At 41.7% G+C, this 19404-nt stretch overlaps 1 protein-coding gene across 5 annotated transcripts in view; it reads right to left on the reverse strand.

Moving 5' to 3' along the window:
• The window catches only part of Uvrag (UV radiation resistance associated), a 257835-nt gene that overhangs the window by 108306 nt on the left and 130125 nt on the right, over window positions 1–19404 (reverse strand). For all 5 annotated transcript variants that reach the window (XM_039113251.2, NM_001401542.1, XM_039113238.2 and 2 more), the window contains one exon: window positions 12078–12204. In XM_039113251.2, the coding sequence (XP_038969179.1) occupies window positions 12078–12096 (19 nt within the window). In that variant the 5' untranslated portion in view covers window positions 12097–12204. The remainder of the gene's footprint in view (window positions 1–12077; window positions 12205–19404) is intronic.

Genomic DNA, 19404 nt, shown 5'->3' on the forward strand with positions numbered 1-19404 from the left:
CTTCCCAATTTGCCTTGGTATTTCTTTTTTGTGACCTGTAGCTTCTAATTTACACATTGTATAATTTCTAACTTTTTGGAAATTTCCAGATATCTTCTTTGTCAATAATTTTTAATTTATTTTAATTTTGCTGAGAGCATATTGTATGTGATTTGTAATAATTTTATATTTTTGTTTTTCTAGTGACAGATAACATTTTAAAATTTCTTGGTTTATATCACTGATCCATGTATATTTAAAAAAAAACAAAAAGCCACTGTGTTCATTTGTGTTCAAGACTAACAGTCGACTGTCAAGTTGAATATCATTATGTAAATGTTTTCCTGGAGAGACATGAACAAACATCTACTTACCACAGGACAACAAAGACAGACCAAATAAAGGAGTCTACCTAAGCTAGTTTGGTGAAGCTACTGAGCGTAAGTCAGATTACTCACAAAAACGTAGGTGACTTGTGTGTGCCTGCACCATGAAGGAAACCATCTCCCTCCTCCAACAACCATGAAAGGATTTATCCCTAGGAAGAGGCGGAGCCTCCTATGACACAGATGCTGCCTCAGGAAGGCTTAAGCCCTCCCAAGCAGGAATGTATGTCTGGTGGGAAATCACAGGTGTTCTGATTCCACAGGGCAATGACCACATCATGCCAGAGGACAGAGTTCCACAGCGAAATGGAAGGACTTTTATTTTCACCAGTTCTCTCTGTGTTCAAAGACGTGATTTTCACTTTTAAACTTCTGTTGTGTACTCACTCACTTGTCTTTCGGGAACACTAAGGGTTTTTGTCCCCTAGGCTTGTTTCCTGTTCCTTAGACTTTTATAGGGTGTTTGGCTCTGAGGTCTATATACCTGTTATTAGTACTGGAGGAGTGTGCTGTTATTGCAAGAACAGCCACACACTTCTTGAGGCCTGCACCTTCAACTTCCTGCATGCCCTCAGTCTGCCTGTGACTATCCAAAGGAAGCTCATCCAGAAGCTTCAAGCCAGAGTGACCTGCCTTACAATTCCTATGGCTTCATGCTAGCCCACGGCTTAGCTGAACTCTTTCACCCTCTTCTGCAGAGGCCCCAGCTTCTCTGTGTGCCCCCACTGGTGGTCAGCATAGCTTCCTACCTCTCTCTGAACACACCTGGCTGTCCTGAGATCTCAGTTCTCTGACGTATGAGGAAAGGGTGTCTCCTTTTCATTGGGTTAAACATCAGATTTTCCTCTTCTGTTCTAGGCCAATACAGGAAGTCAAATGAGAACATACCAATTTTTTAAAAAGCTTGTGCGTATGTGTGGGGGGCTATCCCATTTGTTCTATGTGGTCTTGTTCATGTATTTTTGCCTCAAATACTAAAATGACAATTTTTTTCCTCAAGTATTTTTCCTTAAATCCCTTCGACCCCAAGAATAACCGATTGGTATGAACAATTGGTGGTTTTGTTTGAAGCCACATTGGTTTGTTTACATAACTGCCTCACTCCTTGGCTGAGTGTGAGTAATAGGGACTGCTGACTGTGAGGCTTTCCTTCAGAGTGTATCAGACGGGGTGGGGTGGGGTGTGGACAGACAGGAACTTTAAAACCACTACAACTGGTGAAGAGAGCATGCTACGTGGGTATCCACCTAGCACAGGGTGTTTCCACCCTACGTACAGCCATCTTCCGTCCTTCCTCTGAGTTAGTTATAGAAGTCCACAGTCCCGTTCCTCTCGGCTCTACCTTTTTAGTATGCCAGATACTTCTACACATCTAAATAGCCAAATACTTAAATGGGACCAAACAAGGTCAGGAATTGATTGTGTATAGAAAGCAGTAAAAACAAACATTATCAAAAGTTAATTCAAACAAACAGAAGGAATAGATAGGCCACAGGCCACCTCCCTACTCCTGCTTCTCTCTCCCTCTCCCTCTCTCTATCTCATTTATTTACATCCCTCTCACTGACCCCCCTCCTGCTTACCCCTCCCACAGTCCTCGTCTGAGAGGGTGGAGGCCCTCCCTGGATATCTCCCCTCCCCCCACCCCAGCACATCGAGTCTCTGTGCATTCTCTCCCACTGAGGCCAGACCAGGCAGCACAGCTATAAGAACATATCCAGATAGGCAACAGCTTTTTCTTAGCTGGTTATACTTGGAACGTCTAAGTCAAAATCCCAGAGGGTTCTGTCTCCCAGGAGCCCGAAAGCAGCCTGCCCGCCTCTTCCTGGGCTGCGCTTTTTCTCTACTGCATATCTCCACTCAGTCTTATCTATGCTGTATCATTTAGAGTTGTTTGCCCCCCACTATGGATTGATCCCTTATGTCTATATCGCTACTATCAGTGGGTCTTTGGGAGAAAACAACAAAAAATATATGTATATATGCTGGATTTGCATCTCCCAACTTGCTCCAGAACTCTGCCCCTGTATAGGCAAACGCCAGTGTTCCGCCCTGCTGAGGCGAGTCTCTGTGCAGTGGGAACACAGGCAGGCAGTATAGATTTAACAACTACAGGCCACTGTTGGCACCTGTGAATCTAACAGCTGAACAATGTCCGTCAAGAAAACAAAATACAGCTTCTTCAGGCTCTCTCTCCCCAGAGAATTTGGTCTTAGTCTAGCCATTGGCCAGATCCTGTCAAAGTTACAGTTAAAGCCAATAAATTATCATTCTGAGTTTTACATACAATGCCAGATGACCAAAGCCCAGTATTCTTGAACTGTGAAAACTCTCTCCTTACCAAACTGCCTTTTCTGCACCAGGAATTAGGATGTTGTCCTTTTCATGGGTTAGTAGATAGTTTTTTGTATGTGTGGTTTTTTTTTTTTTTTTGCTGTCAATTTTGCAAAACTATAATTGATTGTATTTCATTGCAAATTTCACTATCTTGTACATATGAAACTGCACACTAAATTCCACCCCCCCAGAACTTAGCGCTAAGAGAATGACTTCCTCTTTAAGGAACTGGGAAGTCTCCTTATTACAGGGTTAGGAAGCAATTGGCTTTCTGCTTCTATACAAAAGGTGGACAGCTGAGGGCAGGACTCACTTTAGTTCTAAAGAACGAAAGCTTTGACTTTGGGGCCAATGAATTTAGACTGTCTACCATATGTATCTAGGCTAAAATATTACCTAAGCTACACCCAAGGCTAGCCAAGTCTGTACTTCATCTTCTTTTTATTGAGACAAGGTCTCAATATGTAGTCTGAAGTGGAAACTTAAGGTTCTTTGGAGACTCAGTTGTGTTGGATGGTGTTTTGCTGGGGCAAGCATGTAAAGGAGTGTAGTCTTGACGTGGACACAGATGAAAGGCTAAGGCAGACTCGTGAAGAACGTTTCACTGAAGCAGACACAGGTGAAAGAATGTTTTCCTAAAGCAAACATGTGAAAGGACACGTGATGAAGGACTCTTTGCTAACCACACACATGTATTGGTTAGCCTTACATTGTGTAGTTGAGCTGCATGTGTTAGGGCTCCCTAGAAAGAAATGCACCAAAACTCTTCTGATTGTGTGCTGCGGCTTCTTGCTACTTCTGAGGACTCTGGCCAGTTGACAGAGTGCTTGGCAGCTGAGGCAGACTCATGTGGAGGACATATTTGGAGGGAACATAAATAGGACCAATGGACTGTGAGAGGGGCTTGCTTGTAGAGCTAGCTGGGCAATGTTTCTTGGTCTCACATCTTCATTGGTCTTCCCTTCATTAAGAAAGGCACAGCTAAGAACTTCTGGTGTCCTTGTTGGCTCTAATTCCTCCTGTTGCTAATTCGGCTGAGCCTGGGTGACCCTGCTGGGTAGAGCCACTGCTGCTGACTCATGTTTACTATCCTGGCTCTACTGAGCTGGACTGCTGGTGTATCTATGAAGTGAATCGAGCTGCTGCTGCTGACTTGAGAACTGAGCTGCTGATTTCCTGACAACACAGATGGGACTTGCTCCAAAGAACAATTTCTAAACAGGTCCACTCCCCCGGATCCTTTCTTTCCCACTACCTCTGGTGGGTGGTGGGCTAGAAGGGAGGTTAAAGCGTTTTAAGAACCATCATTCTAAGTAGTCAAGGCAGGCCAGCCAGTCCCAGCTTCTAGAAGACAAATATCACCACCCACCCAGCAAAGTCTTAACTTCTCTGAGCTTCCTTTGTTCATACAGAATAAGGATGGCATCACTTTACTCCAACATTTGCACTCTGTGCACAACCCCATGGAGGTCCAAGAGGGTGAACATAACCATGTAGCTGGCTTGAAATGTTACTTATAAATAAGCACAAGGAGGCGCCTGCCTACCAATTCTACCTTAGTCTCTAATTTGCTTTCACTCCTAGAGAAGACCAGTCCCTATAGTTCCTAAGCCTTTCCCAACTCTAATAAGTAGAACAGTGACCCCACCTCACAGGATCAGAATAACACCTAACAGGATATTATAGAATTCTGGCCTTCAAATGTGTAAACAAACTGTCCATGCTGTAATTTTCTTAGCTTTGTCTTATTCACCAAATATAGAAATACTTCCAAGTCTATTCTGAACTCCTTTCCATTCAACCCCACTGCAGCGGTTGGCCCCAGAGATTCATGTGTGTCAATGCTTGGCCATAGAAGTGGCACTATTAGGAGATGTGGCCTTGTTGTAGGAAGTGTATTAGCGTGAGGTGGGCTCCAAGGTCTCCTATGCTTACGTTATGCCCAGTGTGGCTCACAATCTCCTTCTGCTGCCTGTGGATCAAGCTGTAGAACTCTAGCTCCTCTCTAGCACCAGGTCTGCCTGCACACTGCCATGTTTCCTGCCATGATGATAATGGACTGAACCCCTGAAAGTATAAGCTAGCCCTGGTTAAATTTCCTTTAAGAGAGTTGCCATGGTTGTGGTGTCTCTTCACAACAAATGGGAACCCTAAGACACCCACTTCACACATTACAGTGCTCCAGGTCTGCGGTTTCTTTTTAATTCTATATGCCAAGCCTCTCTCCCTTTAAGTACACACTTTCAGTTTTGCCTATCTTCTTAGGTTCAAGACTGAGCTCCTTAAGGCAAACTTTCCCCAGCCATCTTTGTAAACAGTGGCCTCCCATACTTAGCTTCTGCTGTGATGGCTTGTACTAGCACCAGTAGTTAATGACAACAATTACCTGCTTTATTCCTAAAAAGAAATTTAATTTTACTTATGTGTCTGTGTGGTGCCTGTGGATACCAGAAGAGGGTATCAGAAGCTAGAATTACAGGCAGTTGTGAGCCACCTGACACATGGGTGCTGGGAATGAACTCTGGCCCTCTACAAAGGCAGTGAGTGTTCCTAACTGGTGAGTCATCTCTCTAGCCATTTGTTAAGTTTCTTATTTATTATCTTGCTCAACACATAACTACCCAAAGCTGGATATCTTAATCTTTTTTATTGGCTCGTTCTATATCACCCTGCTTCTCTAGTGCTTGCTGCTCAAGGATTGGACAATGTAGGCTATGTCTCAGCCAATGTTAAAAGTCCCCAGGTTCTTCTCTGTTCCTCTTTGCTTTAACCCAACAAGTTATCACAGTGGAATACTACCCAAATATGCCTTCAATCTATGTACTCTCTGCTCCTTTAACGTCCCCAGTGTGCTTAGATTTTAATCAAGCACTGCTTATTTACTGATATAACTTCTTCCCTGGCAACTCTCTACCTTCAACAAGGCTGGCAAAAAATCTGTTCTATAAAGCATATATCTAGCCTGCACTCTGTATTGATATTATCAATATGAGCCTGTCTCTTCTTTGAGAAATTTGTGTGCCATTTTAGCATATCTGCTAACTTTCTGAGTAAAAGCTCCTTGGCAGCTCTGGCCTCTTAGATGGGCAGTGATGCAAAAAGAAAATCATCTGTAGTTGAAAGCATGGTTCCCCCTCCTCCCCCCACCACTGCTAGCAGCTCCCTAGTGTACTCTCAAGCCTCTCTAGAAACCGATTCCTCTCAACAGCAGTTCTCACCATCTCCTGCTAACTCTGACATATTCTTACAGACTCGGCTTAAGTGGCATCTCCTTTACCTGGCATCTGGGTAAAGGGTAACGGACTTTTCAGAGGCATACCTTAGATGTTCCTCTAACACCCTCTAACTAGCTCTGCCTTACAGCCATTACACTTGTGTATGGCTATAAGGTCCTGTGGTGTCCAGTTCTTCCTAAGTTTCCCACAACGACTTAATGGAATAAGTGCATGTGCGTGCATGAGCACAAGAGCGCGCGTACACACACACACACACACACACACACACACACACACACACACGCACACAGCACCCACCTGCCATATGCTTGTCTTGTATCCTGTATATGCCTCATGATCTTTTTTCCTTCAAGACTAAACTATCCAATTGTAAATGTGTTTTTGCTAAGCAACAACTCTTGAATTTGTGGAAAAGTCAATGGAAAAACTAATAAACCAAAATATAATTCTGTCAGGTGTTTTATTTCTTTGTATCTGTGGCTTAAACTCGAAAAGGAGACTGGGATGACACTTCACCTTCTTACAATCCATAGAAGACATTACCAGAATAAATCGTCATAAGAAAACTTAATAATCTTGAAAGTAAGAGCTTAACTTTGCATAGGACCTATACTGTGCCCACTCTCCATGCAAAAGCTGCCTGGCTTCTACTGCTCATGCAAGCTGCATACAATGCCAACAGCCTACAGTAAGAAGATTCTAATTCAGGAATTAGAAGCTAGCAAGATGGCTCCATTGGAAAAAGCACTGGCTGCACAACTCCCAAGACCTGAGCTTAATTAAAGAAAATCACAAAATAAATCTGAATAAGGAAGCAGGCACTTGCAATCCAATCACTCCCACAGTGAGGTGGGAGGGGAGACACAGAGCTGCCCAGAAGCTTACTGGGCAGAATGGCCTGGAGGACAAAGTGCAGCAAAGACCAGAGAGACTTGCACAGCAGCTAACAAGAGAACTGACTCCTGAAAGTTGTCGCCTAACCTTCACACGTGCACGTGTCACACATGAATATGCAAACACAATAATATTACATTAGGAAAAAATTAAAAAGAAAAATGTTACATTAATCCCTGGGGGTAGGGGGCTGCAAAATTCCATTTTGAAGACACACATTAGTAAGTATAAAGGAAACCTGTCTAGCAGGTTCTGTAACATGGCAATAAAATGTTAAAAACACAGCCTAAGGACGGATAAAACTCTGTGGTAAAGTGCTTGCCATAGCACACACAAGGCGCTGGACTCAATCCCCAACACCACAAGAAAAAAAGTCAAAATACCTAAGATTAGGTTTTCAGTTCCACCATTATTTCAGATAAATACACTGGGTAAAATTGTAAGAAGTCGTTTTTTTATGAGAAGCACTGTGTTCAGAAGTGCAGCTTCAGGTGGATGCCTGTGAAGTTTGCACACTACGAGCAGAAGCACTCGCTCCAACATACTGCAGCCTGTCTTTTACCTGAAGTGTAGGCCAGAGCCAGAGTAAATTTTCCACTACACAGAAGATAAAAAGAACAAATTACAGACATAGGTAACACTAGTTCTCTAATCTCTCAGAAAATGATAAGAAATTATTATAATTAATGAGAATTGCATATAAAACATGCTTGGTTTTACTTCTGCTTACACAAATAACTAAGGGAGCCAAGTGGGACAGGAGGACAGCTGGTTGGAGAAGTCTAGATGCACAGGGGTCGGATAGCTTTTGTTTGGGCAGGTCGGTGGGATGTCTTTTCTCCAAGGAGGTATACCACAGGATTAAATTTTAACAAAGATTCAGAAACAAAACAAAAACAACAAAAACAGATCTCCATCCTTCCTGCCAATCCTACACTTTGGAAAGAACAGAACCTCACAGCCTGAGGGTATTCTAAAAGCAACCTGAAAACAAAGAAAATGGAAGACCTCTACTCCAGGTCTCCTGTGAACTAAAGTGCTACCAAACATTAGTACTCTTTGGGGAATAGTCATTTCTCTTGTCCTGCAATAAAAAGAAAAATAGGGAAAAGTTCCCTCGCTATTGGTCCACAGCCCAGGGTTCATTATCAGTTTACACTGCTTGCATGTCAGACGTCCACTACAGACAACAGCAACGTCAGCTTAGTAAGTGGAAACCAGATACGCCTTAAATTCAGAAACACTTGTACATGAATTAGGGTCTACCATGAGGAACTTAGGAAGTGACTCAGAGCCTGAGCCTTTTGAAAAAACACAGGAGGCCCACTGTTGTAGAAGCTTCCGTGTGTGTGTGTGTGTGTGTGTGTGTGTGTGTGTGTGTGTGTGTGTGTGTGATTTAAATGGAGTTATAATGGGGGAGACAATGCCCCAACTAGACTAAACACATCTAGTACTAGGAGTGCGTTATATCTTGTTGATAGAGAAGAAAGGTAAAAAGTTATAAATAACACCCACTGCAAACCCTGTGGCCTACCAGCAAGCAATACTGGTGCCACTACAGCACACTGCTGTGGGAGTAACCAGTATCTTTGTGATTGGATTTAAGACCCGCTCCAGTGAGACGGAACCCGTACCTGACATTGCTAATGTGGCAAGAACCTGAGCTAGATAGGTCATGGGCCTATGAGAAAACCTACTACTATTATTCTGGTAAAGCTCCACAGCACCTGAATGACTCCTATGACAACATGCTGCTGTGCCCGTAGACCAGTGCCTCACTCAGCCCTCATCCGAGAGGCCGGCTCCTGCAGCAGATGAGAATTAACACAAGGACCTACAATAGACCATGTGCGAGAGTGAGAGACTCTGGAACACTCACTCATACATGGGATGTCTTCATTAAATCCAAGCCTCAGGGATCCATAAAATTAATATCTATCAACATCTACTCATAAAAGGTCCAGAATTTACTGATCACATTTCCTTAGGACCAGGTTCCATACGACTTTCTGACCAAGTTTCTAGCAGATTGATTCTGATAGTATGTTCTATCTTGAAAGGACGCACAGGCCGAGGAGGACACGATGCCCTGCAAACAAGAGAAGCAGCACTGCCAAGGTTCCGAGGCTTGAGACCCTAACGGGAGACTGCTTTTGTTTGTTTGTTTTTGTTTTTATTAAACATCAGAAGTTAAACTACTAATATCTTCCCAGAATAAATATATACACGGGGTTGGGAATTTAGCTCAGAGGTAGAGCGCTTGCCTAGCAAGTGCAAGGCCCTGGGTTCGGTCCCCAGCTCCGAAAAAAAAAGAAAAGAAAAAAATAAATATATACCATTAATAAACATCAATTCTGAAAGGATCCACTCATGGCCCAGTTGAAAGCTGCTGCAGATAAGCAGAGAACCTGCCCTTGAAGCACAAGGAGGGAAACTACGGGTGGGGCTGATCAGGCCGGAGGAGTGAGTGTCACTTGGTGAGCCAGCAGCAGAAAAAGAAACTCTTGTCTCTTTCCAATAAATCATCTTGCAATGCATTTTATCTTCAAAAACTGGCAGATATAACAGGCACCCAGCTCTTCAAATTGTTCACAGGAATGAATCCTATGGCTCTGCTCCACGTGGCAATGCTACTGAAAGACTAAGTGGGAAGGCAGAAGTAATTCCTAGGGTTATCAGAAGAGTCAGCAGCAAATTCAAGGCCAAATATCAAACAAACATTCCAGACACTGTCTCCTCAACAGGCTCAGATTTGTGGGTAAGTTTTGTCTGTCTACCAAGTATGACCATGGTGAACAAGGGTATCAAGACTTATTAGTAAATAAGCCTGGTTATCTATACCCAGCTACACTCTCTTCCCACTGTCTAGTGCTTCACTGTATTTACCACAGGATCAACATGAGATCCTAACTTTCTAATGCTTCTGCTCAGCCAAAACTGTTTTGCATTATAAACTGCATTGTTCACTGTACATACAGAGTTTTCCGCTCTTATAGAAACATTATGAAAACCGAAGACTTTCTACTACCATTCGTTTGTGGGTATGTATCAAATTAGCATATCTATTAATGTTTTTTCCTAGCAGTATTTCTTGGGCTTTAAAGTATTAAATTAATGAATCTCTTAAAAGTGAGCTGTTAAAAATCATTCTATTATTGTATATGTATGGGTATTTTGCCTGCATGCATGTCTGTGTATAACATGTGTGCCGTGGAGGTCAGAAGCAGGTGTGGATCCCCGGAACTGAATGATGGATGGTTGTAAACCACTATGCAGGCACTGAGACTCAAACTCAGGTCTTCTGCGAGAGCAGCCAGAGCTCTTAACCACTAAGCCATCTCTACAACCAAAATTTTTCTTTTGAACATAATAAAAAAATCAGTATCACTTAAAAAAAAAAAGGCCAACAGTATATTTATATACCATCATCAAGTAGAAAATGGTAAACAGAACTGTAATAGTCTCATAAAGCATCAGAAAATAGGAAGGAATAAACTCAACTAAGCAAAGACCCAGCTTTACAGTCCCGACAGTGTTTTGTAAAGACCCAATGGCACGTGGGGTTTTCCTGGGGTGGGAGACAGAACCTTAAGATTCTATTTCCCATAACTATCCTGACAGATCTATTCAATCAAGTCCCACTAAACTACTAGCAAGGCTTTCTGTTTTGTCTAAAAATTCATACAAAAATGCAAAAAGAACAAGAATAACCAAGATGATTTGGAAGAAAAACAATTAAACTAAAGAATTTCAACAGACATCAAAACAAAGTCTGATACAAGGAAAACAGAAACTGAAAAGTAGATTGATGGCCAGGAGCAGAGGGTCCTCCACAGGCCTGAGCAAGGCCCTGGCAGCAGACACATATGAAAGTGTAGGTGCCGTGCTCAGTCCCTGGAAAACAGATGCCACTTGTAACTCATGGGACACACAACCCTCTCTTCGGATGAACTGGTGATATAAATGTGCAAAGTGAAACAGTAAATATTTCTGAAGAACACACAGAACAGCACCTTTAAGGTCTTCAAACAGGCAATGTTTCCTAAACCTGGCTCCAAAACCTCAAGAGTAAACTAGAAGAATGAAAGCAGCAGCCCACAGGAGGGGCAGACCATGTGCCTAATGCACATCTCAAAGTCCCCACATCCGTAAACAACAGCGAACTCCAGAAACTGCAGCACACAGATTTAATAAATAAGTAAAAGCCCCCGACTGACGCTTAATAACAGGTTGACTTTGAGTGCACAGGACGATGCTGGTCAGAATGGAACCTGAACTACAGGGCACACTGCATGCACCACACCAAGACGAAGTGCAGCACACAGGGTCTGGGCACAGGCGAGGCCAGGCAGGTGGAAGATGTTCTGGAAATCCTTGAAACAGCATCCATTACAGCTGAAGAAGGTACACACTCTACAATCCTGCAGTTTACTGCTAGGTTTCTAGCAAACTGAAATGCATAGCAATCTCCATTAGAAAGCATGTACTAGATCATGTGTGAAAGGACTATTGTAATAGCTTCAATGGAGATTAGTAACATTGAAAGCACCTAAATACATATTTGCATGATAAAATTCTTTTTGGCTTTAAGAATCAATTATAATTAAAGGACTCTAACAAACATGTTGAAAAAGCTAGCAAAATGTGTATGTACAATGCATCATTAGGTAAAAATCAAACTCTGGTCTCATGATTGAAGGTATCTAGTTAGTGTGGTTGGAATCATGGTGACTGGTGGGGAGCACCAGAAGGTGCCACGGGGTCGTAAGTCTTTAGTATGGAAATTCTTCTCACATGTGTGTTCACTTTGTGAAAAGTAGAGTTTTATTTATATATATATATATATATATATATATATATATATATATGTATGTATGTGTATATATATATAGACTTGTATTACTATGCATACTATAAACATCAAGATATTTCAAAAATACCTTAAAAAATTTAAAACAAAACAAAAATCCAATACAATCAAGCTGGGTGTGGTAGTGCTCACCTTTAATCCCAGCCTTCAGGAAGCAGAGGCAGGCGGATCTCTGAGTTTGAGGCTAGCCTAGTCTACTGAGTGAGTTCCAAGACTACAAAAGGGCTACACAAAGAAACCCTGTCTCAAAACAAACAAACAAACAAACAAACAAACAAACCCAACACACACACACACACACACACACACACAACCAAACAAAATACACCACTAGCATATGTCTATGGAGAGAGGCTGTCTGGCTGCACTACTCACCTTTGTCTTGTAGAGCCATTTGTTGCTTATGCAGGAAGGCCACCTCCCGTCCCAGAGCTTTCTTCTGTCTTTCCAGTTCATTTCGAAGCACCAAAATTTTTAATCGCAGACATTCACTTTCTTTTTTCTAAAAAATAAAATCATAGGTAAATTTATGAATATAAAGTCATAGCTATAATTGCACATCTACCAAGTTTCAAACCAACAAAGGCATCTGATAATATCAATAAATATATACCTATGATAACTGTATACAATAAAGACATACCACAAAACACACTACCTATTTATGATAATAAAGACCACAAGTTTCAGAAACGAAAGTGAAAACGTGCTTAGCTGGCACCTAACATCATACTTAATGGTAAGAAGCTAGGCATACTGCCCTAGATTCAAGAACAAGACGAGAAGTTGCCTTTATGGTTTCTACTTGCCGTACATGGATCAGAAGTTCTTAACATGGCAATAAGACACGAAAAGAAATGGAAGGCTATGTGGACAGGGAAGGAGGACTAGCAAGACATTTACGGGTGATGGAACAACTGATACAGAAGAGCCTAAAGAAACACAAACCAACCTACAGCAGTGTAAGCAATTACAGCAAAGACTGGCGTTTGGCTCTCCAGTTCCCATGCAGTATCAGGTAGGCTGCCTTGCTCAGAAGGCAAAGAAGGGGAGCAGAGATGGGGATCCCCTGGGCAAGCTGGCTAGTTAGACTAGCATATAGGTGCAATGAAGAGACTCTTGATGCCACCCTTGGGCCTCTGATGTATGTGAATATTCACACATACATGTGAGGTGTGAGCCCACATATGAGAATCACATACAAATATGTATGTATAGCACACACACAAGCAAAAGGAGGTAAATTCCTTTCTATCAAATATCTTCTCTGAACATGCCTCTATTTATAAATCAGAGACACTGTGAGCACACACTCGCTATAAGGAAGTATCTTTGTTGGTCTCTATCACATGGTATCAGTAATATGGTTTTTTATGATTTTCTATGGTATAAATATTTATCAAAGTGTAATTTGGCTATACCTGATGACTTTTTGTCCTTTCTAAAAGTATCATATAGCTAATTAAAATTATAACACAAAATATATTTATAAAATAAACTAAAAATTAACAAAATATGGAAGGAGCTTGGGGAAATTTCACAAAGGAAGAAGTCAGTCCTTGATTGGTGTTTAGACAATAATAAGAAAACCCAGGGATTGAGTGAGGCGCATCATGGCACAGCCCTTTTAAAGCACGGGGAGAGGAAACAATCCTGGGCGACTATGTTGAAAGCACCGGCAGCCGTCTCTCACCCAGAAACAATCACTCGAGGTAGATGGTCCAAGAGTCCATGACAGACACAGCCAAGGAATCAGCACAAAGCCTTGTTTCCTACCATCATTACATTAAGCTGGACAATCTAGGAAATATGCCCTTAAAAAGAATGCTCCTGGGGTTGGGGATTTGGCTCAGTGGTAGAGCGCTTGCCTAGCAACTGCAAGGACCTGGGTTCAGTCCCCAGCTCCGAAAAAAAAAAAAAAAAAAAGAATGCTCCTACATAGAATTTTTGAACAATGTAAACATTTATGAGGAATTTATGACATAGTTTTAGCTGATTTCAACCAAGGTATTTATTTTGTTTTGTCAAAACATTGTAAAAACGGAAGAGTCAATGAGGTTCTAAAATGTGGAAGTGACCAACTATTCATCACAAACAGATGGAAAAGCAAAATGCAGGGCATGCTACAATAGAAAGGAGGGCCCTGGGGTGAGTAAGCTGCAAACAGCCCTCTATGTCTAATGTGAGGGACTTAGAATAGTCAAAACTGAGCATATGCCCTCATAGATAAGGTCTTGGGTTCAATACCCATCGGGTGTGGGGAGGATGAGGAGTGAGGATGCATGCGGATCTGGACAGAATGGCGGCTGGGCCTGGGAGTGAAGGGGAGGGGAGGGGGAGTCAGTACTTAACATCGATGACATTTCAGCTTTCCAAAATAAAAAGAGCTTTGGTCACAGATGCTAAAGGTGGTTGTACATTATGAATGTACTTAATTGTACTGGTTGGTTCTGTGTGCCAACGTGGCACAAGTTAGTTATCTGACAGGAAGGACCCTAAGTTGAGAAAATGCCTCCATAAGACCCAGCTATAAATCATTTTCTCAATTAGTGATCATTGGGGAAGGGCACAGCCCCATTGCAGATAGTGCCAACTCTGGCTGGTGGCCCTGTGATCTCTAAGAAGCATGCTGAGAATGCCACGGGAAGCAAGCCAGTAAGCAGCACCCTCCATGGCCTCTGCATCAGCTCCTGCCTCCAGGTTCCTGCCCTGCTTGGGTTCCTGTCCTGACTTCCTTTGGTGATGAACAGCAATGTAGCAGTGTAAGTCCAATAAACCTTTTTTCTCCCCAACTTGTGTTTGGTCATGGCGTTTCACCATAGCAATACAAACCCTACCTAAGACACCAATGAACTATACATTTATAAAGATACCTGAAACAGGCTGGTAAGTTGGCCCAGTGAGTAAGCGTCTTGCTGCTAAGCCTCACGGCCTGTGTTTGATTCCGGGAACTCACTTGGCAGAAGGAGAAACTGACTCCACAAACTTGTCCAGCCTCCATGTAAACACCATGGCACACGTCCCTCCACACACGAATCCATAAGTATTTTGTAATCATTAAGAATAGAAATGTTACATTATATGCTTTATAATTTAAGAAATTGAGGGAAAGGTCAATAAGGTGGCTTAATTAAAAAAATAAATAAATAAAAAGGAGCCAAGCCACCAAGCCAAAACCAGTAGGGTTTTCTTTAGTGTGAATAGAAACCTTTGGGTCTTTAACATCACTGAAGGGAAAAAAACAAAACAAAACTACAAAAATAAGGTTTTTCAAAAAGATATAGGTATTCAAATGCTTTAACTTATTTTTTTTCATAAAACATACAAATATTTTGGGCAGAGAGCATTATTCAGAAACCACAGCCTGGCTCATGGGGTAACTTGAAACTTCCAGGGTACACACTCAAACTGGGAATGTTTTCTCATTTCAAAGCACAAAACTCACGAGTCTATCTAAATACAAAGCTGACCCAGGAAGGCTGAGCATAGCATGTTTGTGTTATGGTCCGTGTGAGGAAGCTGGCCCATTTACAGAAATGGACCCATTCGCTTGAACCAGGATTGTTGGCTCCCGTTTTTGAGGAGTAAACAAACCCTGCCATTGGCATGGCTCTGTTTCCTTGCTCACACTTCAAAGGCGAGCTGATCAAAGATCTTAACATAAGTATCTTCTATGGGCTGCTGCGCTCTAGTTCTCTCTTCATTCCAAGTACAGTTAATGTCACACATCTGCCCAGATATATCTATCACTTTTAATTAGATTTTATACAACCCTCAGAAATCACAGGCATGCATGTCTGCAAGCACACATTTCTATTTATGCGTCTTTTAAAAAAACATGGGTAATGTTAAACACTCATTTTACAATGACAGATTGATCTATAAATAATACATCCTATAAGTAATATAAGCTAACAAGTATTTTCTCATAGATCACATTGGAGCTTAAAACCCTCAGACACAAGTTCCTAAAAAATGGCCCTGGGATAATCAAAGTTTCAAACATGTGTAATCGCATTGAGCAGCTGGGCCCCTGTTGCGGTCTTGGCCCTCTGTCTATAAAGCACATGAGAGTCTGCTTGGGTACTGCAGGGATTTACTGCCAAACAGGATGAGTGCTGCTGGAGGCCTAGCAGAAATTGTTATATGCATTTGTGTGTCCACCTGTGAGTGCACGTGAGTATGCATGCACCGTGTGTGTGTGTTCTGTGCGTGTGTATGTGTGTGTTCTCTGTGTGTATGCGTGTGTATGTGTGTGTGTGTGTTCTCTGTGTGTGTGTGTGTTCTGTGTGTGTGTGTTCTGTGTGTGTGTGTGTTCTGTGCGTGTGTATGTGTGTGTGTTCTCTGTGTGTGTGTGTGTGTGTGTGTGTGTGTGTGTGTGTGTGTGTGCGCGCGCGCAGCAGAGTGCTTGTGTGGAAGTCAGAAGATAATTCTGGAGTCGGTTCTCTCCTTCCAGCACATGGGTTGAGGGGTCAACCTCAGCTTGTCAGGCTTGCTGACAGATGCTTACCCAGTGAGCCATCTCACTGGACTTGTATTAAGCAAGAATGCAGTTTGACAAGGTTACAGTCACAAAAACAAAACAGAACTTCTCTTTAAAAGAAATAGACTTCTCATAAAAATCTTTTGTATGAACATTATAGATTTGTTATTGGCACTTTAAAATTAGTCAGAAAATAACTTTTAAAATTTCTCAGATTTGAGCCAGGTGGTGGTGGCATATTCCTTTGATCCCAGCACTTGGGAGGCAGAGGCAGGTGGATCTCTAAGTTTGAAGCCAGTCTAGTATTCAGACTGAGTTCCAGGACAGCCAGGGCTACACAGAGAAAGCCCATCTCAAAAAACAGAAACAAAAAAATTCTCAGACTTGATTTCTAACATAATAAATACTAATAGTGTAAACAAGTTCTTAGAGATTGTCACTACTTTTACCATATTAAAGGGTTCTAAGACCAAAACATTCGAGGAATTAGTGATTTAGAGCATATTTTATCTTATCTGTGGTCATCACCCACAACTGGAAGTAACTAACAATCTGGAAAAAGTCTCAGAGCTGTGGAAGTTACCAAATTACTTCCAAATGTCATTTATAGGTGGTTTTCCTTCCTTCTACACGTAGCTAGTCACTAAGAAAGAGAAAATACTTCCTTAGAAAACATTTAATCCAACTAATTTTACTGACTCAGTAGTACTATTAGGCCTGGAACCCAGGTGTAGGTAGAATACGTAGGTGAAAGTTTATATATCTTTATATACAATATAAAAAGGTTGGCTTCTAAATAAGAATAAACACCTACCACACTGATCTTCTAATCAATACATGAAGACACTAGTATAGTTTCTGCAGAATGATCAATGGTATGCCGTTTAAAGGACTAGTATAGTTTCTGCAGGGTGATCAATGGTATGCCATTTAAAGGAGAAGCCGAGGTTTGACAGAAGCACACACAGGCAATTTTCTCTCCTTATCCTATGACTATGCCTGTGGAACCAGAACTGATAAACAAATTCTGTTCAAACTCATGAACCCTGGAGCTGAACCCTAAGCCAAGCCTGCACACATCCATGCAGAGCTGCCAGTGCTGACCAGTGAAGCTGGAATTGGTGCCTGGAGCACAGACGTTTAACCAGGTGGACTGCCTGCTAAGATACAAATGCTTTTCAAAGCAAATCCTCAAAGTCTACAGATTACATTCAGACTGTCCAGGGTGCCGTGCAATACTGCTCAACTCACGAACAGTTGGAGAATGTGACTCATGCTCTAGGAAAGAGGCATGAACACATGAGCAACCAGCACAGATGTTAAAAGTATCAGATAAAGTGCCAGACACTTGAAAGCCATTCAAAATAAGCTGAGATGGAAAGCAAACTATTCTAACAAGGAGTTAAAGGAGAGAAAACTCTTAGCGAGCACTAGAGATTAATGAAAAGGTCTAGGGGGCTTCTGTCCCTCGTCAAGAGTGCAGACAAAAGAAGAGTGAGAGCTGGCAATATGAGGCCACCCCACCCTATACCAGTATTGCAAGAAATATTAAAACTGGAATCAAAAAAACAGTGTTTGCTTTAATCATTTTTAAATTAATGAGAAAATCATGATTGACTCACTATATGTAAAAAACCATTTAAACCATTCATGACTTTAAAAATCACCCAGAAACTAGGATAAATTAAGTCGCACACCAGTAGAGACCTTTGCTAATGTCATACTTCATGAAGCAAGGACAACAGTAGTCCCTGAGGGGGCATAAGGCAGTCCCTGTGTATCCTGTAGGACGTTCCCACTGCTGAGAGGAACAGAGAACTTAGAATTACCCAAACATGAGCTGAATGGGGTGCTACTAAAACTGTCTCAAAAGCGGCAAGAGCAACAACAAAATCCCTACCATTTAAATCTGAAGATACTACTGTTTGCATAAAAACTAAAAAAATCTACAAAACGAAGATTATTACCTACAGAAAAATACTATTACATAAAGTAGAAATAAATCAGAATGAATAGAATCCTTATATACTGCTCACAGGTAAATGACAAATAAAAGTTCAAAAGGAGTTGCCCTAATTATTACTGAGTTTTTGGAGACAAGGTCTTCCTATTTGGTCTAGACTAACCTTAAACTCTTGATTCTCCTGTCTTAAATTCCCTCAATTTTGGGGTTGGGGATTTAGCTCAGTGGTAGAGCGCTTACCTAGGAAGCGCAAGGCCCTGGGTTCGGTCCCCAGCTCCGAAAAAAAAAGAACCAAAAAAAAAAAAATTCCCTCAATTTTAATTCCTCCAAGTTTAATATCCGTTCATGATAAAATCCCAGAGACTAGGAAGAGGAACACCCTAAAGCCAGAACAAATTATTGTCAATACTGCATTTGATGGAAGCCTGTCTTTTCCCTCTGACCTGGCTTCGTGAAGTTCACTCCCACACCTGGCTGAAGTTGGCACGATGCCTTGTGCTTGCCCGACCCCCACAAAAACTTAAAGCTAACTCTAACAAAGGGGGTCAAAGACATTATTCAGAGAATTAAAGAAAAGTCTACATAAGGCATAAATGTCATGTTCATAGACTGGAGACCTCAATATTGTTAAGATGGTAATTCTCTACAAATCCTTACTCAAACTCCAACAGGCTCTCTTTGGTAAAAGCTGTCTAACTAGTTTTGAAACTCATTCGGCAACATAAAGAATCTATGGGAGTTAAAAAACAAAAAGCAGGAACTTTTAAAAACATTTAGAGTATTTGCCCTACCTGCTCTCTTGACAAACCTACAGCAATGGCTAGGGAAGGTATGCAAACAAGTCTGTGAGACGGAAAGGAAACAGATGCGTGCGTAAGCGGTCACCTGACTTTAGACAAACATGTCAGGGTAATTCATAGGGAAAGGAAAAGCTGTCACCAAATACTGTTCTGTCAACTGAACAATCAGTTGGGGGAAATTTTTCACTCTTTCTTCATCAAGGACAAAAATAACTTGAAACGAATCAGAGATATAAACACAAAGCTCCAAACACTAAAACTTCTAGAACAAAACACCAGAGAATGTCTGGGATCTTGAACCAAGCAGATGACTCTTACAAAGACTAAGAGAAAAGGGGTTGGGAATTTAGCTCAGTGGTAGAGCGCTTGCCTAGCAAGCGCAAGGCCCTGGGTTCGATCCCCAGCTCCGAAAAAAAGAAAAAAAAAAAAAGGAAAAAAAACCCAAAAAACTAAGAG

Source organism: Rattus norvegicus, chromosome 1, assembly GCF_036323735.1.
Source record: "Rattus norvegicus strain BN/NHsdMcwi chromosome 1, GRCr8, whole genome shotgun sequence".
In the NCBI taxonomy this organism is placed as follows: domain Eukaryota; kingdom Metazoa; phylum Chordata; class Mammalia; order Rodentia; family Muridae; genus Rattus; species Rattus norvegicus.